We start from the raw sequence: 24,741 nt of genomic DNA, 5'->3' as shown, positions 1-24,741 counted from the left end.
ACAACTGGATGTGTTACTGAGCTGAGAACTTACCCAGCTCAGCAACACATCCACCAAATCAGATAGCCATGGGATGAGTGGTTGAAAAGAACATTTACATTCCGACAGATTCCTCCTTTAATAGTTGGATGCCATTGAAGGATCATAAATCCAATTTCCACTCAACACAGAGACAATGCAGGGGAAATGTTTTTTTAGGTTAAACCTTTATTTTAAGGTGGTTGCATTGACACTCAGTAACCTGGAGTTCACTGCCTCTGTTATATGTACATAAGCTGCTCTTGTTAAACAACTGGACTTATCAAGTGCCACAAGCTGGTGTGAACACTAGTGATGTCATGAATTCACAAATGTAGTAACACACACCTGTTTTTTGTATTGTTTTCTCAATAAATATGCAGTAACTAGTCTGGTGTTGAATGAAGAGCTGCAGCAGCATCCAGGCCTCTCCCATCCAACATTAAGAAACAAATCAAAGTGTAAACAGGCTTTTATGTAAATACTTTGGTTCTGTACAAACAACAAATTCAACATACAAAATAGTTCTTAAAAATACAATAATCATGGTACAATGGTCACAGTGAACATTTGAATGAAAAGCTGCTGAATAAAATTTTTTTTTTTAGTTTGTGTTGGTTCTTGCAGAGCTGCCAAAATTCTGAATCTGTGACTTTTCCAGATGTAATGCTATGTGACGAAAATGAAACTGCATGATATTTTAATGTCCCTGCTGTTTATACAGACTTTCAGAAGATATTTAAATACACAAGAATGTAGTTTCAAGCCCCTCTATAGTCAGACAACAATTGCTACGGTAGCCATATATATCTCTGACCCCTCCATCTCCTTCAATCCCAGATTTCCCACAATCCTTTGGCTGCTAGAGTTGATGTGCATTGTTAAAGGGAGGAGTCTCAGCAGCTGTACATGCTGCTGTGACTGCAGCTTGCTGACTCTCAGCCCTGGCAGGTGCTCAGGTCAATGGCTTTCTTTCGAAGTTGTTGAAACAGTTCTTTTAGCTTGACATCAAGTCCTTCAAGCATTGTTGAGTTCTGAACAATCTGATCCTGAAGGCTCCTCAGGGAATCTGCCTTACCTACAAAAAGATAAAAGTACAAGGAGTAAAGAAGGCACATCATCACCTTAGTGGACCAGAACTGCAGCCGATGACCTCAAGGTCAACTCTCCTGTGTTCTAAGGGTTTTAACCATAAACATTAATGTGTACAATTTGATGTTGAAGCATGACACACATTGCATCATTTGAATTCAATATCTTTAATTGATCCCAAGACTAAGACAAACTTTGAATATTTCTGTACCAGATCCAGACTCCATGGCTTAGAAGGGCCATGGGAAAGATATCCAAAGCATTTAGACCAAGTCACAAAAAAATGTAACTGAACAGATAGAAACTGATGACAAAAGAAGAAGAAAACATCTAAAACAATAAAAACATCACAGGATTCTCCAACCCAAACAGCTGTCTTGTGACATTAGAGGCAGTTGTATTGTTGAGTCTGATAAAAAAATACACTTAGTTTAGCTGTATTTATCAGGCATTTCAGAATCACCTCTACAAAACTGACTGAAGGAGAAGCTGCCTCTGTGGACTCAAGGACTCCTTAATGAAGCTCTCCCATTTGAAGGTGAATGACATTTTAAAATGACACAAACCAAAAGTGTTTTAGTTAACACACAGATGTGTGGTGGTCTGGTTTTGCTGTATTACCTTCTAGAGAATTCATCATGTCAGCAGTGGTGTTGGCCAGAGTTCCAGCGTCCTGCTGTAGCTTTGCCAGTCGATCTCCCACATCCCCGGCATTTCCACCAGACCCACTGGCAGCAACCTGGTCTTTAAGTTTGTCAAGCTCGTCCTCTAAGGACAACAGGTCCTAAACACACACACACACACACACAGTTGTATTAGTACGTATTTCTACTGCTGAACATTATTATTAAATAACAAGCAACTTTAATGGGGTTCCAACATGTCTCAACATTCATTGACATGAATTACTTACTAAATTATAATGTCACATTAATCCAGACATTTGACACAGAAATGGGCTGCAAAAAGACCATTAAAGTCTTCTATCAGAATTACATAACATAACACATAACTTGAATTGTAACTATTTCAGCAAGTTCTTTTAAACATAGTTTTTTAAGACACTGAAGATTATGAATCTAATCTTAGCCCATCACCCCAAGTCCTGACTCTAAACAAAGCCCTTGTATAAAAACAGAACAGTTACGGCAGTTCCCTCACCTCATTTGCAGCAGCTGCTTCATCCTCCGCTTTGTCTGCAGTTGCCTGTGCTAACCCGGCCTGCTGGCTCCCATTCTGCAGAATGTCTTTGATCTCGTCCAGTTGAGGTTTTATTGACTTTATCTGCGTGGATACATCATCCAGATCCTTCTCTGCTGGGGGCAGCTTGTCCTTGGCCTGCATTAAGAGAACCACTTGTACTTAATAACGTTCGCCAATGGGCCAACATGCCATCAATGTTTGATGCATCCATACTGCCTACCTCAGTCAGGGTATTGTTCAGGTTGTCTATGGAATCTATGCTGCTCTGCAGTTTTTCCTCCAGGCCAGTGAGAGAGCTGTCCACCGAACCCAAGCCTTCCAGCAGCCCGTCCACATCCGCATTTACTCCCAGAGCTGTGTCCCTGTGAATGTGCAACCAGAGAAAACAACTTTTACATGTGTTACATGTATTGTCACTACAAATGATTTTTTGTAAGTTTAGGGAAAATGATGTTCTCAATGGGTCTGTGTATGAAGCCTTGAAGCTCTTTCAAAAGGTAAAATTCTTGTCATTTTGTATTTCAACCGGTTATTCTGAGCCAGAAGCCGAGAATCGCAGAGAGACAATTATGATTTTACCACGATATTCAGAATGCATATCCAGTCTATATGCATCCACTGAATATTTTGTTAGGAACATCATACGAATACTGGGTACTTCCTCCCTTTCTTCTCAAATAGCCTCAGTTCTTCCATGTTGACATGATAACATTACATAATTTCTGCAGATTTATCTGCTGCACACTCATGCTTTCAATCTCCCGTTTTAAAGATTCCCATCTGGTGACTGTAGAGGTCACTGAAGATCACTGAACTCACTGCCAGGTTCATGAGACCAGTTTGAGTCTTTTACTTTGTCACATGGACCCATAAGAAGATGGTAAACTGTGGCTATAGAGGGATGAACATGATCAGAAAAAATACTATGATTGATTTGTATTAAGAATTATTAAGAAAACATTCTCATGCCATCACACCACAGCCAGCAGCTTGGACTGTTTGTCTCCATGGATTCATGCTGTGACTCCAGATTGTGACTACCATCTGCAGCCTCAGTAGAAATCCAGATTCATCAGACCCATGTCACTGCAGCCTCAGATTTCTGTCCTTGACTGACAGTAGAGGAACCTGACGTGGTCTCTGCTGTTACAGACCATCCACCTCAAGGTTGGACATGTTCATTCCGAGATGTCTGGAGCCTCTGGAGTGCTTATCTTAGTTACTGTAGCCTGTCAGCTACAAGCAGTCTGATCATTTGGAATAAGTGACTAAAGGCTGCTGCGAGTGAAAATCTCAGGAGATCAACAGTTTCAGTAAAACTCAAACCAACAATGATGACAGTAAAAATATATTTTTATAAGATTATATATTTTTTCCATCTTTTTAACAGTTTTATTTAACATCATTCTGATGTTGGATTAACTGAAGCCCCTGACCTGCAAGTGATTGGATAAATGCATGAATTAATGCTTAATTACAAGTCGAACAAACAACAGTGTAATAAGAGCATTAAGAGGACACTTCTTATTTGAGAAAACAGCGACAGTGATTTTGGAGTGTGAAGGCCAACCTGGCATCCTGGGCCTCCTGCAACAGTTTCCTGGCTCTCGCCAGCAGGGGCTCTGCGTCCTTCAACACAGCTGTGCTGTCTGGAAGAATGGCTGCCAGATTCTTCAGCTCCTCCAGCTTTCTCTTCAGATCAGCCTGTTCGATAGGCAGCTTGGCATTCAGGATCCAGTCACTCACCTCCTTGATGTGGGTCAGGTTGGAGGACGGGTCTGAACATACAAAAATGGGAGAGGTGAACCCTGACTCTCCTTCCATATATTATTGCCCTCATCCAAAACAATCTTTACCTGACAGGAAGTCTTTGAGTTCCTTCACAGCGTCACGTGTCTCCTTTAAGTCATCTTCTAGCTCGTCTCTGGTCCGCTTCATCTTATTGGACAGCTTTTCTGCTGACTGTCTCACCTGATTGGTTGTGTCCTGTGTTTCCTGAAGCTGTAAGGACATTAAATGTAGACGATGCCTCAGAATGAACTGTATAATAATATCTAACAATATGAAAGAACAATCTACAGTTGCAGTGCAATGTTAAGGGGATATGTGCACCTTCTCTGTAGCCTCCGTGACATTCACAGAGAGCTTGTCCAGTTGCTCCTTCACATCCTTAGAATCAGCCTTTGCCCTCTTACTCAGCGGCAGGGCGCCCACACACTTTTTCCCCTTTACACACATTGGGGTTCCCCGCGGTGGACACAAGTCTCCACCCTCACATAGAAGAGGGGTGCAGGGCTCAGTGCGAACACTGCCGCATACCTGAAAGTCACATGGACATAATAAAAGGCAAATATGGTGATGTAATGTGGAAGAGCTCCAGCCCCATGTAACAAAACAGCCATAAGACATCATCTCTTGAATCAAGGAAGTCAGGTGAGGCAGTTACCTGTTTGGCAACAGGAGTGAGGTCAGGTTGGGTAGCCATGCTCTGGTTCAGATTGTTCAGATCTCTGGTGTTGTCTGGTTGCACGTTGCCCTGAAGATCTTTAGTTTCTTCTCTCTTGTCAGCTGACTCCTTCACCGTGTTTCCGCTGGCATCTACCTTCTTGGCTGCATCTGTCGACTCATCATAGGCGTTCTTGATGGCAGTAAATGCTCCTGAGGAATATAATATATTCATTATATCAGAGTGCCTGAGAGATAAGTGGATTTGTTTGTGCTGCTTTTATTGTTTTATTGAAAGTCCCACTTGAGGGTGCTGTTACTTAATACATGCCCCATGATAACACCTACACTCAGCGATCCGTCATTAAAAGTGACTGTGGCAGCAGAGATAAGTGTGTCTTTGTTTCTTACCTGCATTGTTGGGACTGATGGTGTTATCTGTGGCACTTTTCTTGGCTTTGTACAACACAGTGAGGCCGTCCAGCAGAGCCTGCAGCTTGTTCAGCTCTGACTCCAGACCAGGAGGTCTTGTAGCGGGTGGGAGGTCATCATTAACCTCGTCCACCTGGTCCCTGTCAGACAACAATTACAATTGTTTGGTTAGGCATTAGTGAGAAAAAAAATCTAACTTTGTGAGTCCATCTAGGGGTTAGAATGGGGTGAACAAAATTGAATTAATGAATAACAGCCTTTTAAAGAGAAGCTTAATGAATGAATAACTATTTAGTCGGGCCATGTTTCGTTCTGTGTAGACCCTCACCTCAGCTTGTCCAGTCGGGACAGAGCACCATCGATCTGTTTGACAATATTTGGAGGAAGGAGGATGGAGTCTTGGATCAGTTTCAGACTGGCCTCCAGGGTCCGGATGCGAGGCCCGAACTTTCCAATATCAGTGTCACCTCCAGGACGTGAGGGGAAGCCGGAGGAGAGTCTCTCCAGAGTTAAGCTGAGGTTCTGCATCTGTGCATCCAGTGTGAAGAAGCAGGAGGGACACGTCTCGCAGGCAGGGAAAGAATCACAGTGTCCTCGAGTGCAGGAGTCACAGCGTGTCCCGGTGACACCCAGCTGACATAAACAGGCTCCTGTCTGCTTATCACAAACCTCTGGAAGGGTTCCATCTGTATCACACCCACATGCTGAAGACATAAAGAGATTCGTAAAAAGTTGTTTCATTTGTACACCTCAGTATCACAGTGAACATCAATGAAATCAATGAAAATGTCAAATAAATGTCTCATCCCAGTATGTTGAAAAATGTCATGCATCTGCTAAATTTGTCTAAAATGTAAAGGGTTCTTGTCCTTCCACACTTCCATGTCAAGAAATCTGTTCAGGAGTTTTTGCGTAATGCTGCTAACAGCCAGACAAACAAATTGCAATGAAAACATAACCTCACTGGCAGAGGTAATCAACAAAAAGTAGAACAGAGAAGAGGTATTAAAGATGGCTGACTCACGCTGGCAGCCTATTAGTGGGTCTCCGTAAGAGTTCTCTGGGCACTCTGTACATGTTCGGCCTCCAAACCCTGGTCTGCATTGGCACTGACCAGTCACCTGGGGAGAAAGGTAGAATGGTTTTAGTGTCATTACTAAAGATAAATAAAGCCCGTATATAAACTCTGGATACAAATGTGAGGACTAGCAGTGGTGAGCAGTAACAGTGGTGCTATGATAGTGTCAGACCTGGTTCATTGCTTTTGTCTGTACATTTCATTTTAGGATTATGTTAAACTTTGAATTATCTCTTCAATTACTTTATAAATGTTGATTAACCTTTACTTTGCTTGTGCTTTGCTGCTCTAACAACCCAATAGACAGGGTTTTATAAATTCTGCAGAGGTCGTACCTGGTCACAGGTATCACTGTATGACCTGGTGGGGTCACAGGCACAGGGTTTACAGCGTCCGGACAGGACTGGTTTCCAGTAGCCTTTTGAACAGACTTCACAGGTCAGGCCATGGAAGTGGGGATGACAGGGACACTGGCCAGTCAGAGGGTCACAGACGTCTGACATGGACCCGTCAGGAGAACAGGAACACTCTGGAGAGCAGGGGTAACATCAGAGTCCGAACAAAGGACTGGACACTTTGATCCGACTTCACCAAAGTATGCATTATTATTTTATTAATAAAATTATCCGTGTAGTAGAAATGGGGTTTTAATATGAAAACATTTAATACCTTGATTTAAAAATAAAAACAAATCGTTACGACCCTAGTGCTGTGTGTGTGTGTGTGTGTGTGTGTGTGTGTGTGTGTGTGTGTGTGTGTGTGTGTGTGTGTGTGTGTGTGTGTGTGTGTGTGTGTGTGTGTGTGTGTGTGCTCTTTTTCTCTAGACTCTGCCCCTCCTCCTCTTTGTACTTCAGGTGAGTGGATCCCACCTCCATCCTCATCAGAATCTGGCTCTTATAAGCCCAGGAGGAACCTCTCTCTGGCCACTTGCTGTGTGTTCACATACGAGCTTTTTGACTCAAGCACTTTAGTGTGAAACTGGTAAGGTTACTCCTTTTTCAAAGGGACGGTGATTGTCCTGTTTATTTCTGGTCTAAACATTAATTAACAGTGTCGTCTTTGTGTTATAGGTTTGTGATCAGCCTCTGCTTTCCCAAATGCTTGTTTTTACTTGAAGCAGTTTTGTTATTTTCTTTGAATGTAAATAGAAACTCAATTATCAGCTTCACTCATTTTTTGTATGCCTGGTTTACTTTTAGCTTGATTGAATTCAAGGGCACTGTGCAGGTATGTGCTCTAGTGAGTGCCATTCTAGTATGAACATTTGTTCACACACACTTAGCTGTGTAAGTATCAGTGACCTCCATCCTTGGGGATTAGGCTTACATAATATATTTAACATTCAGGTGCAAGCAGTGATATTTTCCTGAAGAAATGCAAGGATGCTGGAATCGTGAAACTGTATCTGAAAACAGGCGAGTGTGGTGTGCAAACTTTTGGTGTTGGATGACTTACTGGTGCAGCCCAGAGGGTTGGAGTCGCTCAGACCATGGTGGCCTCTTTTACAGCGGTCACAGCGGGGACCTTCGACATTCACTTTACACTGACACGAGCCTGTGATGTCGTCACACTGGCCCCCGTTCACTGTCCCCTCAGGATTGCAGATACAGCCTGGAACAAACACATTAGCACAGACATGAGCCACTCACCTTAGATCCTACATACATGTAGATACATGTAGATCACTAATATGGCACTTACGAATGCAGGCGTCAGGACGGTCCATTCGGCTGCGGGGGTTGGGTTGGTAGCCTGGGGCACACTGGTCGCACTTTGGCCCTGTGGTGTGGTGCAGACAACCCTCACACACACCTCCACTACTCTGCCAACTAGCATCGTACACTGCCTGGTCAAAATGACAGCGCTGGGCATGGTTGTTGCACTCACAGCCTGAGGAGAAGACAAAGAGGTTACTATAAGGTATATGCATCCACCCATTCATTTGCTACACACATTCATCCTTGAGGAACATACAGTATGGGGGCTGGAGCCTATCCCCACTGACAGTGGGTGAAAGTCGAGGAACACCCTCAACAAGTTGCCAGTCAGTCACTGGACAGACAAGCATGCTGCATGCCTCTGGACTACAGGAGGAAACCAGAGCACAGCATGCCTACAGCATGAGTGAATAATTAAAAATGATAATGGTAAGTCTCTTGATCCGAAGAAACTTTCATGTATTCAAAGGACACCTTTAAAAACATTCTAGTTTTTTCCAATCTTTATTAATGAGAGTGATCTTTAAGTCTGAGAGCAGCACTTGTTGATTTTATGGTCAGATTTTGTAATGCTCTTACTAAAAAACCCTGCACTTGCACTAGAATAAACCCTGTTATGCTTAGATTTCTTGTGCTCAGCTCTTCTTCTCGCTCTTAAGCTGCTTCTGAGCACAAGTTAAACACCGGCTCTTGGATTCATCCTCTTTTTTCAACGTGTGTCTTGGTGGGTTAGGGTTAGGCTAGGATTACACTGATGAGATATTTCATAGTTCTTTCAGCCTTTCCCATTGATGAGCCATGATGTTATGATGCGGATGCGTGTGACAGGTACAGGTGATGTCTTACGTTTGCAGGCATGAGTGTCTCCCTCCTCTGCAGGTCTCCAGGGTAGATCGTTGTAGAGATCAGCACAACGCTCACAGTTCATGCCTGCTGTGTTATGTTGGCAGTCACACTGAGGATTCACCTGAAAGAAGACGTGTGCACAAAACAGGACGTTCAGATAAGATTTGTTGCAGACTTTAGTTCGGAACAGCTCAAAAGTTGTTACTTAACTATCAGTAATAGTTTTCCTGTTTTTCTTTTGTTTCACATCACTGTAATTTGTCTACTGCCATGTTTTTAGACTGTTAAAACTGAAAGAGTAAACTGAAAATAGACAGTACTTTGGTTTGTGAGTGTGAGTGAATGAGTGTGTGTGTGTGTGTTAGTGTCTGTGTGTGACTCCATGTCCCTCACACATCCAAGCCTTAAAACACACTACATACATACTTGTATGGTATTGGACAGTGGGTTGTTATAGGCCTCTGGCAGACATCGGTTGGCGTGTCCATGGCACATACATCTGCCCATCACCCTCATCTCCTTCAGGGCATAAAACCGACTGAGAGCTCTGCCTGGGTGACGTGGCACATCACCCAGCTCTGTCAGCTTCACTCTCAGCCCCGTTAACCCAGTGACACCTGTAAATGAGATGGTCAACACCTTTAATCAGGTTCATTCTTGATCTGATCCAGACAAAAACTTATGTCATAGTTGGAAAGAAACAGTTACCTTCAATTTTTTGGCTCTTGGGAGCTGGGACATAAGCATACTGACGCAGAGGACTGAACTCAATCTGAAAAGGAGAAACGTACATGTTACATGTGCACCTTCTCTATTACAGGATTTCCAACCTGCATTCCCCCTCAGACAAATTGACACTGTCAATAACTATATGTTCTACACAATAGATCTGCATTATCTTTAAGCATTGTTTTTTCCTTACTATGTGGTCTTGGTAGGGGGTTGCTTCAGTAGAGGGCAGTGTGTAGCAGTATGTATCATCCAGCTTAAGAGGTGTTGACGTGGGGATGCCAGGAAAAGTCCTTTGACAATCTGTAGCCAGGTAGAGGCTGGGCTCCCATGTCCTGCCGTTGTCTAGTGTCCTCTCTATAACCAAGGCACTGGGACGAGGGCCCTGCACACAAACAACAATTCATTAAAAAAAGGTTTAATTCTATAGGAAAACACAAACATAGTGAGATCTATTGTGTCTCAAAACCATCACAAACTATTATTCTATTCTAATATTATATTATTTCAAACTACTTAATAAACTTTAAGAAGGAAATATATTTTTAAAGTAAATAGAATATCTTTATTTAATTTCAAATAGAACACACCTAGAATCATAATTATGGTGTGTTAAAATCAAGATTTGAACGCACCATATTTTCTCTTGTGAGTGAATGTGCTCACCTAATGCGGCAGTGATAGATTGTATCTGACTGTGTCGTACCTTGAAGTTGAGAAACAGGTTGTCAAGCTGGAACAGGTTGTCAAGGTCCAACTGGAGAGTGACTGGACTCACGTCTGCAGAACAAACAAGCAAAACAGTTATTCCACTCTGTATGACTTGTTTCGCTCTTTATAGATAATCAGAGAAAGACTTTGATTTGGTTTAAAATGATTGTCTGGAATCAATGGATTCCAAGTGAAATTTAGACTTAGCAGGGTAGAGGACAGATCCCAATGTGCCTCTACTGACAGAAAGTGGAGGGGAATCTAAAGAGCTTGGACGAACAGAAAAAAAAAAAAAAACCTTTAAGTGAGCTGTACCTTAAAATATCCCTTTTCACCTCTGCTAATGGAAAAACTTTCTTCCTTCCTCTTTCTTTCTTTCTTTCTTTCTTTCTTTCTTTCTTTCTTTTTTTCCTTATTTCTTTCTTTCTGTCTTTCTTTCTTTCTCTTTTTCTTTCTCTTTTTCTTTCTTTCTTTCTTTCTTTCTTTCTTTCTTTCTTTCTTTCTTTCTTTCTGTCTTAAAGTCTCCCACCTTTCTTGGACTGCCACCATCTCTCTGGTCCAGAGGTGGACAGGACATCCTGGACAGTGTGGGCCAGCGGCCCATTTGGGTTCCTGGAGTCACATGGACAACACTTCATCCTCCCCTATGAAACAAAAACACACAAACACATCAGTGGCAACAGACTTTAAAATATTTAGCGCGTGCATGTTTGGAATTGTATCAGTGTGAGTGTCAAGTGTTTGTCCTTAAACTAACCCATGGACCTGAGACCAGCTGCCTCTCTGATATGATGTGTAGATAAGCAGTGTCACTGAGCAGGTCACACAGTTGCCAGAGGGACAGAAAACCAATATCTCTCTGATGACTGGCAGTTCTGGCTTTATTTTGTGCTTAACACTGTTTGGATTGAATTGGTCGATGACATTGCAGAAACTTTGCCCCAGTTAAAGATGTGGAAGGATCATGTGTGGACCCAGTTTAAATACGATCACATTTTCCTCCTCCCTCTTTTTACATATCTACTGACCTCTGAATTGGCACACATGAACTCTGCATGTGCATGTGCAAACAACACACAAAGTTTTGAGTTAAATTGATTTAAGTAGGTGATTACAAAATTTCCATTTTGGGGGAAAACGTTCCTTTAATATTTACAGTGATGGGGCTGGTTTTACCCAGGGTGTCTGTGAATTTATTCCTTTATGCAGATGCTCACATCACTGAGAGCTGGGCCCCTGCTTCCACCAGACGGGTCAACGCTCAGTAACTCCCACACTGCACTTGGCTGCCACTCTGGCACACAAACCATGGCTGCGTTCCCTGTAGGGAAAAGGTCCCTCAAGGTTGCAGATTCTTTTCAACATAAAGGATTGTTTTACACTCAAGCTACTTGCCTCAACTCACTCACCCTAATAACAAATTTGTTTTTCACTGAGGTAACTGAGGACAAGGCAGAGGTCCGGTCCTGGATAAAAACCTGAATTACAGAGCAAAGGTCATGAAGCTCACCAGCTTACTGTTGCATGTCTGTAAAGTTGGGAGACTTTACATTGACAGACGTTAGGTCTCCTTTAGATCCACACCCACAGTTTGTAATGCCGGTTTTGTCTTTGTCTATGTAAACCTCTCTCCCCCCCTCTCTTCCCCCTACCCCCTCTCTCTCTCTTCTCCCCTCTTTTCCACCCACTTCTCCTCACTGCCCCAATTTTCTCCGCTCACCTGTTGAGGCAGATCACCGGCCACATTGAGTCAGGTACTATAGAGGTTCCTTCTTGTTCATGTCCACATTTGCCAAGTGATGTTTGTTGACTGTTGGGTTTCTCCATAATTCTGTAAAGTGTCTGGCAATAATGTATGTTGTGATTTGGTGCTATACAAATAAAATTGAATTGAATTAATATTTTCATTAATATAGATAAGAATAGGTCTTTTTGCAGGACTAAGGCTGAGTTATTACCTCACTTACTGCAAACTAAAGACCTACTCTGATATTCCATTGCAAATGCAATCCTTCTTCTTCTATTCATGTATTCAGTTGAATAAGTGAGGCTAGGTTAGGTCATTACTTTGCCATGGTAGCATGTTATGTGCTGACATTGATAAAGTTCAACAGAAAGGCCACAGGCAAAACGTGAACTGGTCTCTGAGTGCCTCTCATCAATATGGCTGACATCTTTAGCATGTCAGGTTCATGGTCAAGTTGAGGCAACTCAGCAAAGATCATATACTTTATTATCTGTATCACAAACAGTATCTGTTGATGTCAAAGGGCAGACAGAGGCTATGACAACATCAGTGTAACAATTCAGTCTGCTTGTATCCTGCTACTGTGGTATCCATTCTGTGGAGAATCTTTTCTGTGTAGACGAATAAGTAGTTCATGCTGCTGTGGGAGCTGGTCAGCACAACAGGAGAGACCATAACTACGCCAAGGCCCAAGAGTCCCCTTGTGGTAAATGTTATGTATTACATAGTGTTTTTCTAGTCTTGATGACCACTCAAAACGCTTTACAGTACCATTCACCCATTCTCAAACACACACAAACACTCTCACACACACACACACACACACACACACACACACACACCACACCACACCACACAGGGGCAATTTGGGGTTCAGTATCTTGCTCAAATATGGAATGGTGAAGACTGGGATCAAACTGCCGACCTTTTGGTTAGAGGATGACCCACTCTACCCCCTGACCCACAGAAATCCCATCTAAATTGACTAGATACAGTTTATTTGGATCTGCACCAAATTGCACACCCTGATAAATATTAGCCCCAAACATATCAGACTGTTTTCATGAAGATCTCTTATTTTTCCATTTTCTGAGAAATAAACAAAAATGTTAAAGATTTGGATCACAAATTTAACGAGTTCTTTCCTGATCAATACCACATCCCTCCACCAAGTTTTGTGGTAATCTGTCTGTTTTTTGCATAATCATGCCAACTATAAACAACACAAGATAAAAACATATCTCCTTGGCGGAGGTATTTACAGTTTTTTCTATATTTCAACATCTGCTGTATATATTATTAACTGTAGAGACACAATTCAATAATCATCTCACAAGCTCACTTCAGTTTTAGAGTATTAAGTTTGAAGGTTTCATAACATATATTTAATCCTGTAACCACATCAAAGCATGACAGGGACGTTCCTCTTGACTTTGCATATGTAGGTTACAAGGGATTTGTAGATACTGGCACAAGCACACTGTTTGCATTGAGTCACTTCCAGTAGTCTGAATCAAATTGGTGTGCATTTTGATCCTCAGTTAGGGTGTAAAGTCCATAGTAGACACGATGATGAAAAAAAGTTGGCTAGACCACAATATGTGTCTGCATTGGCACAAAGGAGGCTCAGGTTACATTTTAACCAATATTAACTTCATGTTCACAGGTGCACAAACAGGTGCCTGGCCACGTTTACTGTATCTGATAATAATAGCACCAAATAGCTATATTTAAGAGGATTTTTATAAAACATATATCAGGCATCTCTCTCTCTCTCTCTCTCTCTCTCTCTCTCTCTCTCTCTCTCTCTCTCTCTCTCTCTGTGTTGTGTTGATCTGTCAAAGATCAAAGGTAAAGCTCAACACAAATATGGTCTGAAAAACACATTTTCCAACTTATCTATGAAAGAGACAATCTAAAGCTTATATTGATCAGAAAATTATTCCCAATAATAATAATAATAGTAATAAGTGACGTCATGACGTGGTCACAACAATGACATCAGAAAATGAAAATTCTTAGTTGATAAATGCATTCGCAAATAAATACTGTATATAAGAAGGGCTTTAAATGGACTTACAATGTAGTTATTAATGTATATATATTTTTTTTCTAAGACATGTTAAGTCTCTATAGACCAGTCAACATTTTCAGCTGCTTTTTTACCTAATTGACGTTAGCCACCTCGACATTTTCCTTTTACAGCACATTCAGTCAATTGATTATTATACAGAATTATTGCACTAATGTGGACCATACCCAACAAGATTTTTTTTAATTAGTAATCATACATACGTGTTTATTTCTATGTGTCAGCTCCCGGATACAGCGTTACAGAGTGTTCCTGCCCTTCCTTGTCTGGACAAGGTGCGGCTTGTGTAAAAAAAAAAGTCCACACCTAACTCAAGTATCCATTCCCTGAGGCAGATGTCAACACTGTGCTCATACACTGTATGGTGTGAAGGCTTTGACATCAGCAGAAACATGATCTCTTGTGTCTTTAGGGTGCCCTCACTGAGGATCAAAATGACAATCACTGATTAAATCACTCTAAGTAATTTTAATAATTCTAACTACACTAAAACCACACTATATGCACAATACAAAATGTCAATTTTAACAAGATTATTTTGTCATGAATCAGGCCACATGCTGTTTCATTAATTTTAGCAGATTTTATAATAGTTAAGTTTAGTAAAATATGTACTGAAAGACAAACTTTGATCTGCAGGCTGATTAGTTTATCTCATATTAGAGACACTTCTTTCCTTTTTTTACCGCAAAAATAGAACTTGCAACATTACAGTCTCTTGCTTATTGAATGTCCTCTGCTCTGGACAGTTAAAGTCTTATTTCAAAATCATAAGTGACGTATTTGTGCTGAGGTTGCACATGGGCTGGTGAGTGGTTTTTCAGACATTGGTCAAAGAGTACAGTTGCAACATGATGCTCTGGCTCTGAAATCAGACTGTTTCACAAATGGACAGGAGGCAGCAGCCAAACCTGCTACAGACTCTGTCCTGCACGTCTGTCTGTTCATCCTGACCTCTGCAGCAATCACCTCCTGGCTGTGCAAACACCATGTGGAGATCCATGCATGGCCTGGCTGAACACAGTTGGCTGAGGTGGTAATACCTAACCCTAACCCAATATTTTACAATAAAAAATGCAAATTTGTTTCTGTCTTTCTCTGGCTCACAGACTGTAGCTTGGATTCAGGAATTATTTTGTCCACACCATTAACAGAACTCTCTTCCAACCACCCAGGGTAAGTCTCCCTTGATCGAGTTAACTTAGTTTTCTGGGGTTTTTTTTCCCCAGTTTGAAACAAATGTAGTGCAGTTGTGAGATAGAAAGTTATGTCTCAAAATATCTCCAGGAAGATACAAGGTTTTTTGAACAGGACTGCTCTTACCAGTGGGTATGGGCTGCAGTAGACCTCGGAGCCGGTGAGGCCACAGGTGGAGGAGGCATGGAGCTGGTGAGCCCTACCCAAGAGCAGGTTATTGCTGGGTGGGTAACAAGCCCCCCGAGAGCAATCAGTCTGGGCCTGTGATACTGCAGTTAAGGCTGTAAGGAGGAAGGCAGTGAAAGAAGAAATGTAAAATACAATGACAGTATACTGTATGACCAGTGACAGTTATAAATACATCTTTTCTCAAAACAAATGAAAACATAAAACTATGGATTATTCCAGTTTTGAAACTCATTCAGTCATGACACTTTAACCCAAACAGCACCAGATTCGGCTTTGCCCTTCAGACAAAGGATTTTACAGATAAAGCAGGCATTGGAAAGGACATCTTTGATCTTTCAGCTTCTGTCCATCACCATGATCATGCGTTATATGATGGGATGCATAATTTAGATCCATCCAGCTCGTCTTTTAGCCCATAGCAGTTTTTCTCTATGTCTGTCCCTGAGATGATGTTGCAAAGTTTTGTGACATTTCATATTTCCTCCTAAAGACTCATGAAGGAAAACAAAAAGACTTAAAAGGGAGCATTGGATACACAAATACATGCAAGAGGGACACTTCTTTTTAGTTTAGAAAAAGTCATAGTGTCTACAGCAGTGCATTTCTATAAATTATATGATATGTATGATTTGAACAAGCTGTTCTGCCAATTTCTTTTATTGAAGCACTGTCAAACATTTTGGTTGCGTTTATTTGAACATAATGCTAACACACTAAACGGGTGTTTGATTTGAATCAGAGCCTCTGAAGCAGACCCATACAGCTTGTTAAACATGTACCATCATGACCAGAGTATGCATGTTTTCATTCCAGCCAATCACTGCAGCAAATTGTTTCATGTCAGTTCCTCCTCCCTTCTACAAAATGGAGTGATCAGTTTCATCAGCTGCTGCAAGATGAAAAACAACATTTTACATGTTGACTCCAAATGATTTATAAATGTTTACATCTGGTGTGGAAAAAGTAAGGCCTTTTTTTAAAGCTGAAGGACAAACAGTAAGATGACACATGCTAAAGAGTTAAAGTGTAAAAGAAAAAGATGAGAGATCTTACCAGCTAGAAGTAAAAGTATCATCATGTTGTGTTTCTCCTATATGAAAGATTCTGGAACACATGAGAAAAGAAAAAAGCAGAATATCAGCAAACAGGAACAGAACCAGAGCCAGTGGATCGTATTTCTGAGCATGAGACTCACCTGGCAGCCGCTACTATATCACCTCTGTTATTTCCTCTCTTTAAGTGTGTGTTGCTTCCTGGCTGCTGCTTTATAAACACTTTCTCACCTGGACAGTGTGATACACTGTGTGTCAGAGTCACGCCCTTCACCACCACACCCTGCACTCTATGAATCAACACAGACGCATACAGACAAGCAGACAGACGTAGACACATAGTCAACACAAAGACACCAAGGAAAAAAACAAAACCAAAGTTAGAAGAGATAAAACATTAGTACACCTAAAGATACAGGTCAAATGTTCTAATCTACCCTAATCTTATCTATTTACGGAATATATCAAATATTTAGAAACTTGATTTTGTTGTTCCTTATGCAGGCTACCAACAAGGTCTATAAAATGTAAGGTCCCTGAAGTAGAAGGGCAATAACTTTGGTGCTCGCTGAACATTTTATCTGGTGCCATCATCAGGTCAAACGTTTAGATTTGTAAATTGTTTTGGTTTTTACTTACGAAGCATTTCCAGCAGTCTCAGCTGCGCTCTGTGTTCAGTGCGAATTTGCAAATGTTAGTATGCTAACACAATATGGTTATAAACATTATACCCACCAACATCCCCAAATGTTTCTGAAAATAATTAGTTATTGTGTCCACATAACCATATTTCCTGGATATAAATAATAAAAAACAACATCTCTATACTTGTTTACCTTAAATAAGTATGAGATGAATGGTGGTGTCGTCTAGAAGTGTAATGTACATTTCTGTAGGTCTTATGTAGGGAAGACTCAACCCTAACACAAGTAAGAATGGATTACACAACAATTTCATGGTCTATTCCATCTTTAAAAGAACACAGTCGAACTCACTCATTCGTCAACAGACACAATAGATGCCCTGAGGTGTTTAAGATTTACCAGGATGTGTGGTAACTCCTGCTGATCATCACCTGTCTGTAAAGAAATAGCAGCCTCAGGGTCCAGCTGAACTTTCATGTTAAGGTTCTCTCCACTCTCTGCGAGGTGTGTCCTCTGACTCAATTTTTCACCTAACCCACTGTGCACATACAACTTCGGACAAGTACAGTCAAGTCTGCAGTGTCTCTGGTTGGCGCTGTAGCTGTGAGTTATCTCTTGGAAACAGCCTGACTCCTCCTGACTTTCAACACTGGCTGTTGGGAACAGAGACATGGAGCCGAGGCTGCTTTATTGGAGTGGCTGATAGCATAAGCTGGTAGGCTACACGTAAAACAGTTGCAAAAATAATCCTTTCGTACATCGTCAGTTAACATTTGGCTTTGGATCTTTGTGTTTGTATTCATTGTTTACGTTCAGGGGGTGTAGATCAAGATGGAGATCAAGATGACCAAAAGGTCGGCGGTTCGATCCCCATCGCCAGCAGTGTATGATTGATGTATGATAGAGAAAGTGCTGGACATAGAGGCACTGCATAAAGGGCTTTGAGTGGTCATCAAGACTTGAAAAGTGTCACACAAATTACAGTGCTGATAAAGGAATAACAGATAATAGATAATAGGAGCACGGAAAATGTGATCAAGAAAAAGGAGTGCTGTGTTTTACATGTTCCAAAGGTATGGCAGAAAAATAGCGTTTTAGCGATTTATGTTGGGACATTTATATATGGACAGAGAATGCCGTGATGGGAAAATCACCAACAGCTCAGATTTCGGAAATTGCTATTGTTTGGCAGTCTCCACTTTGTGGCCAGCCTCTATCCCAGGCATTGCCATGGAGACGGAGAGCAACAGCTGGTCTGCAGTCCTACGAGTATAAGCAGGGGAGGGAGGTGGTGAGAAGATCGATATTTTGATATGGGGTAAAGCCTCTCAGTGAATTAAAAACAAACAATAACATTTTACTGTCTATTTTGAAAGGCATGTAAGGTCATTGCTCAATTTTAGGCTGTCCAAGACAAAAGATGACGCACATTAAAGAAACATGGCAATATCTTGAATATCATGCCATGGCTCCAGGAGGGTGATCCTATGTCGTAGTGAGAGAGAGGTTTAATAAAAAACAGGACAATATCAAAATACTGCTTTGACCAATGTCGACCAACCAATCAATAGGAATGCAGCATGAAATGAGACCCTGATCAATGCAACACTGATTGGCAGCCATACTGTGTACACATTGCAGTTGATGCTAGCATCCACATACGTCAAACATACAAATCAGCCTGTACATCATTTGATATGCTTCACCATGAATAAGTGAATGATGAATTAAGTCCTGACAGGCAACAATAGGAACATGGTGTGTCACTGTAGCAGAAGACATTGTTGCACGGAAGGCTTGTAGTAGCTGAATGTTCCCTGAGCTCAACCATGGAATAAGTCCTGACTTCCACCCATGATTCAACTCCAGCCCTGAATGCAGAATGTATCTGTGCAGAACAGTGGAAAACAGAGAGAGATTAATAACAAAGGAAAGTACAAATATTCATAGCGCTGCACACTTAAAAAAAAAAATTACATTTCATTTAAATATCCTTTTCAATATATTATGGTAATCAATTATTTGTTAAGCCCTAAAACTTCCTCTGCCAATCTGTAGCCTCGCTGTGTGTCATATACTGGATCCAAAACTAGCCAAACAAAATTGTGGTGAACCCAATAAGATACTGAGAAACTAATAAAGCTTCTAACTGATTAATGACTTGTTTTCCCCATAAACAATAAACATACCATAAATGATGGCCTACATGTGATAACATAACTGACAACTCACTATAGTTTAAATGTCTATATCTGTAGAATATTGCAAAGATATGAAAAATATATATAGCCTATATGATTTTTTTCAATTGTATGTTTTTAAGGTACAAAGGGGTAGAAGTGTGGGGCAGACATCAGGACGTGTGTGTGAATGTGTGTGTGTTTGTGTGTTTGTATGTATGTATGTATGTGTGTATGTATGTATGTATAGATTATACGTATTTGTATAGATTCAGCTCATACATACCACATGCATCTGCTGTATAGATAAATTGTAAATATTTAGCATGTGGAAGGGAACAATCCAACCTAAACCCACAGCTACCATATATCAGCCTCATGACAACCCATCAGCTGATTCATGCAGTCCAAGCTATGTGGATCATCTGATAACCCTGACAGCAGAGGAGTCTGTCTCTGTTAATGGTGGCTGAATGCATGACTTTATTCTTTTTCTTGAACGAATGGCTCCACCGCCCTGCTTCAGTCAAGCTAATCAGCCGCATCCAGCTTTTGCTTGTTTGTGTGTGTGTGTGTGTGTGTGTAATAAAATAATAGTTCCTCTTATCTTTTGTGCTGCTTTTGACCATGACCTAAAGGTGACGTATGACCACTGTACCTTATGTATTTATTTCTTTTGTTCTATCTTTACTGTGTGTGTGTGTGTGTGTGTGTGTGTGTGTGTGTGTGTGTGTGTGTGCGTGTGTACATCTGACTAATATAGAATGTGACTGATGTAGAATGTAACTGATGTAGAATGTAACTGATGTAGAATGTGACTGATGTAGAATGTAACTGATGTAGAATGTAACTGATGTAGAATGTGACTGATGTAGAATGTAACTGATGTAGAATGTAACTGATGTAGAATGTAACTGATGTAGAATGTAACTGATGTAGAATGTAACTGATGTAGAATGTGACTGATGTCAAACGTGACTGATGTAGAATGTGACTGATATAGATTGTAACTGATGTAGAATGTGACTAATATAGAATGTGACTGATGTAGAATGTAACTGATGTAGAATGTAACTGATGTAGAATGTGACTGATGTAGAATTGGACTGATATAGATTGTGACTGATGTAGAATGTGACTAATATAGAATGTAACTGATGTAGAATGTGACTGATGTAGAATGTAACTAATGTCAAATGTGGCTGATGTAAAATGTGACTGATGCGAATATGATGTATAGATAATTAAGTAAATAGATAATTGGAATACTACAATGCAAACTCACATGCTACATGTCAGGGACTTTAAGATATACTTAATGCTTTCTGGGTGTTGCTCTTATGATTTTCTCAAACTAGATTATTTACTTACTAATTCTGCCTCACTGATTTTACAAGGAGAAAAAAACTCCTCCTTGTAAGGGCGAATGGGTTCAGCAAGCTGATGCAGGAAATGACACAGACACAGGGGTGTGACTGTACATCTAGATCTCGCGGATAAACTACGGTTAGGGTTACTAATTCAAATAATGTTTTGAATGGGTACAAATACAATGGATAGAAGGTTTCTTCAGGTTCCTCTGAGTGATGTAATTTGTTCTGAATATTTGACACAGATATATCATTCTGCAAATTAAAGTCTTAAATAAAAATGGTCATATCAAGAAAAACAAAGGTGTGAACAATACAGATGATTATCATGTTTTTCTGGGTGATTTAAATGTTCTAACAAACCTTCCCAGTGAGTCAGCATGCACACAGTCAGGGATCTGAAACATCCAGCAGTCGTTTCATTTTATTAGTTACACTGGTGTCAAAGATCAAGGTCCATTATGGATCCTAACAGAATGAACAGAGGATACTGGACTGTTCCATGTCATTAAGGCATGACTAAAAGGTTTTGGTAAAAAGTAAAAAAAATGACTGCGTTTAGAAAAAATCTTTTCTATTACAATTAAGACCAAATAGCTTTTAAAACAATCTTATAACAAGTCAAATGAGTTAATTTAACCACACTGTCTGCTCTGGCACACAGTCAGGGGGAGTGTTAGTAGCATACGCTGTGATTCAGAACACAGCGTGTGCTTCACTTCCTGCGTGCCTCTTAGTCACAATTATGAGTGTGTGTGGTACGTGTGTTCTATGGCGTAGGCTCTGACCATTGTTCACACCAGTATTGCCAGTGTTGGAGCAACAGGAATGCTGCAGGGTTTACACAACCTTTCCCCTTTATTTGGTGACAGTTCACATGGAACCTGGTCACCTGTATGTATTTTAGCCTATACCGACTCTAACACTGCATCAAAATGACAACAAACCATTAGAATCCTGATCAATCATTCAATCAATCAAATTTTATTTGGATAGCCCATATTCACGAATCACAATTTGCCTCATAGTTCTTAACACGGTGCGACATCCTCTGCCCTTAACCCTCAACAAGAGTAAGGAAAACTATCAAAAAAAAACTATTAACAGGGGAAAAGGAACGTAGAAACCTCAGAGAGAGCCACATGTGAGGGATCCCTCTCCCAGGACGGACAGAAGTGCAATAGATGCCATGTGTAACCGAACATATTAACAAAATTACAACATTTACAACATTGACAGTTTACTAGAATAATGGAAAGGTGATCTTGTCTTTGTTTTGTCTTTTACTTCCCATACCATCTAAGGGGAAATATTTATACAATAATTTCCCAATTTTGGATCAATAAAGTACATCTATCCAGCTATCTATATTCGGTAAATTTAAGTTTGAATAGGTGCTATAGTTTTAGTTCTGTGAACAATTAGAGGGCTGAAAGAATGTCACTCATTGAGATAGGAACTATAGATGTATGGACCATGGCTGTAATGCGAGTAATTTATCAACAATGACAACTCTTACATGCACATGCTTCAAATTGAGTAATGCGCCTACACATATCTGGGTTAAAGTGTCTGGCTTTCTCTACTTCCTCCCCACTTCATAAATATTCAGCAGCTGTCACAGTGTGGGTGGAGAGAGTGGGTGTATAAATTGCCAGAGTGTCCAGGGAAGGTGTGTTCCTGCAGCAAACTGGAGTAGGGTATACGCCTGCCTACAACAAACAACAGACTGCATTACAGTAAGCTATTCATTTGGAAATGCTGTATGTAATGCACAGTAAAGGCTGTTGTGCTTCTGTTACTTTAGTGGGCAATTTATTATTTTTGCATTTATTATGACATGTCAATTATATTTGATATCTTGTGCAAATCCATTTAATGCTGCTGCTTTGTTGCTGTTCAGTTAGTATGTGATGTGGTAACAACAATTTCTACTAATAAGTTCCCAGAACCAAAAGGCTTAAATTATTTATTTTTTAAGGTTTGGTAGTTTTATGTGATAAATGCATTCTGCCATTGTTTCTATGCTTTTTTTAGATGATCATTATTTGTTTTGTAAATTGTTCATAGGTCTACACACAATTTCTGACCCACTCTTATGTCTTATCTAAAGCAGTAGGAATGGAAACCATGCAGGAGCTGATCCCCTTTGCCAAAGAGATGTTGAGTCAGAAACCCGGACGGGGTCTTTTGAAGGTTTATCTGCTGGGCTCCATGTTTGCTGTACTGGGGACAATCATCGGGTTGGTTGAAACTGTGTGTCAACCCTTCTCCTCTGGTCAGTGGATGGATGCAGAAAGTGTCCTCATGTTGGCCCAGGAGCAGAGAACTCTTAAGGCGGAGACACAGAACAATGTGGGAGGCCAGGAAGGTACGGAGGAGAAGGATGAGGAGCTGGCTCATAAAAATGGGGCCACGACCCTCAGCATGACACTCTCTAAGACTCACAGACTCAGCCATCGAACCATGGCCAACCGGCTGCATGCTTCCTAAAGACAAAAGGAGTCAACACTCAGTGACTTGAGATATTTATTAGAATTCTCCTGCCACACCAACGAGCTACACACACACACACCCGCCTGCCACTCTGTGCTGCTTACGAATTGGGTTTACCAACCAGTGGTCATAGGTTAGTAATGTGTTAATAATGAATAAATAAAACACCTGTACTCCATTTAAACATTGTTTAAAGAAAAGAGGAAAATAGCCAAAACACAAAACTACTTCTTCATATTTTCGATTCAAACAATTGGACTTCAGAGTTCAAACTAATGAGTTTAGGAGAAGTAGCTGAAGGCAGCATGGGTCTGCCTGGCAGCATAAACTGCGGTATAGCACCACCTATTGTCTGGTGGATGTGTCTGCTGCTACAGCTACATACATCTTAAAAGAGGAACAATGTTGGCAATATTATGCTGTGTGAAAATACTGTAAATGTGCAACTTTCGAAGATCATTTTATTTATTTAACCTCATTTTTTTTTACTTTAAGTTTGAATGTTCAAAGATGAATGCTGTAAATGTTCAATAAATCATCTGGTGTCATTTTGTACAATCTGGTGGTATGAGATCTATCTATCTATCTATCTATCTATGTCTGTTTTGGTGGCTGATTACAGAGTTTATAGGATCACAACACGTCTCAGCGGAGCCACTAACACATCCAGCAGCATGGCTGAGATAGCACAGAGTGACAATGGAACAATGCTGCCTGACACATGAACACACAAGAGTGAGAGGCCAATACGACCCTGAGTCAACACAGTACTCTGGTCTGAAAATAATTTGAGGGTGACCAGACTTGAAGAGGAGAACCTCACATTTGTGTTTGTTACTGTATGTTGAAAATTAAGGTTCCTTCAGGATAAAAAGGCCGAATAGCAGTTTCAGCTGTTGGGTCCTTTTTAATTTTTTAATAAACAGGTTTAAGGAGTTCAATGGGGGATTGAATACAGTGTCAGTGTTTTCTTTATTTCTGTGTAGTAGTGTTTAGTGTTAATTCACACAGACTGATGCAGGCGGGTTAACACTGTTTACATCTATTTAACCTAAAAAGATGAGTAAACAGAGTTGATGTGATATTAGCTCTGCTTAAAAACATAAAAATAACATTAATGAACCAACCGAAAGGTTTCCTTCTGAGCAAATTCCTTACCCTCCAGTACCACAACATAGCAATTTAACTAAGGGGCAATAGGTTAGTTACAGAAAGTCAAATCAAAGTGAAAAAAGGGTTTGGAAAGATTCCGCTCCGTCTTTCATAGAAACAGGGATTTGACTTGAAAGGTTGCCAGTGGAAACCAGAAGCAACATACACAGTGTGAAGCTGTTGACTCTGTGCCAAGTCCTCCCCAGTGTCAACTGAGCAGCCTCTCAATCCGACTCGGCACAGGGCTGCAGACCAGGATTTGATTACATCCTGCTTTGAATTGTGAGCTTGGCTTTATAACAATCACATGAGGCATGAAGAGCAATATCAGTTGTATTTTGATCCAGATG

At 40.7% G+C, this 24,741-nt stretch overlaps 2 protein-coding genes and 1 long non-coding RNA gene across 5 annotated transcripts in view; 2 read left to right on the top strand and 1 right to left on the bottom strand.

Moving 5' to 3' along the window:
• Positions 1-27: 27 nt before the first annotated feature.
• On the bottom strand, positions 28-17,895 carry si:ch1073-15f12.3 (laminin subunit beta-3). Of its 2 annotated transcripts, XM_034586813.1 has the most exons (24): positions 17,625-17,895; positions 16,693-16,780; positions 16,551-16,601; positions 15,435-15,589; positions 10,802-10,916; positions 10,268-10,341; positions 9,755-9,946; positions 9,541-9,604; positions 9,259-9,449; positions 8,833-8,953; positions 7,970-8,158; positions 7,724-7,879; positions 6,604-6,797; positions 6,215-6,311; positions 5,519-5,894; positions 5,170-5,330; positions 4,760-4,971; positions 4,426-4,632; positions 4,170-4,314; positions 3,884-4,091; positions 2,534-2,675; positions 2,272-2,448; positions 1,732-1,894; positions 28-1,096 (listed from the first exon to the last, which is right to left on the bottom strand). In XM_034586813.1, the coding sequence occupies exons 3-24, from the start codon at positions 16,573-16,575 to the stop codon at positions 957-959; spliced, it is 3,504 nt and encodes a 1,167-aa protein (XP_034442704.1). In that variant the 5' UTR covers positions 16,576-16,601; positions 16,693-16,780; positions 17,625-17,895; the 3' UTR covers positions 28-956. The 2 variants fall into 2 exon arrangements, with proteins under 2 accessions (XP_034442704.1, XP_034442702.1); XM_034586811.1 differs by having other exon boundaries at positions 16,693-17,895.
• LOC117762280 overlaps positions 14,993-24,741 on the top strand; it is a 19,122-nt gene continuing 9,373 nt past the window's right edge. The window contains exon 1 of the long non-coding RNA XR_004613986.1: positions 14,993-15,287. This is a non-coding gene — a long non-coding RNA (uncharacterized LOC117762280). The remainder of the gene's footprint in view (positions 15,288-24,741) is intronic.
• LOC117762273 (G0/G1 switch protein 2-like) lies at positions 22,019-23,395 on the top strand. Of its 2 annotated transcripts, none has more exons than XM_034586867.1 (2): positions 22,019-22,482; positions 22,860-23,382. In XM_034586867.1, exon 2 carries the CDS (start codon positions 22,865-22,867, stop codon positions 23,234-23,236), a length of 372 nt encoding a protein of 123 aa, XP_034442758.1. In that variant the 5' UTR covers positions 22,019-22,482; positions 22,860-22,864; the 3' UTR covers positions 23,237-23,382. The 2 variants fall into 2 exon arrangements, with proteins under 2 accessions (XP_034442758.1, XP_034442757.1); XM_034586866.1 differs by having other exon boundaries at positions 22,026-22,482; positions 22,857-23,395.

This window comes from Hippoglossus hippoglossus, chromosome 5 (assembly GCF_009819705.1).
Source record: "Hippoglossus hippoglossus isolate fHipHip1 chromosome 5, fHipHip1.pri, whole genome shotgun sequence".
In the NCBI taxonomy this organism is placed as follows: Eukaryota; Metazoa; Chordata; class Actinopteri; order Pleuronectiformes; family Pleuronectidae; genus Hippoglossus; species Hippoglossus hippoglossus.
Note: the sequence above shows the minus strand (reverse complement) of the source record. Positions and strands in the feature narration are given on the sequence as shown.

Excerpts from the sequence above, each read along its gene's own strand:
- si:ch1073-15f12.3 (XM_034586811.1), bottom strand. The coding sequence starts at position 16,575 with ATGATGATACTTTTACTTCTAGCTG. Across the intron at positions 9,605-9,754 it reads CCCCCTACCAAGACCACATA|ATTGAGTTCAGTCCTCTGCG; the intron begins GTAAGGAAAAAA and ends TCTCCTTTTCAG. Across the intron at positions 1,895-2,271 it reads AAGCAGCTGCTGCAAATGAG|GACCTGTTGTCCTTAGAGGA; the intron begins GTGAGGGAACTG and ends GTGTGTGTTTAG.
- LOC117762273 (XM_034586866.1), top strand. The coding sequence starts at position 22,865 with ATGGAAACCATGCAGGAGCTGATCCCCTTTGCCAAAGAGATGTTGAGT.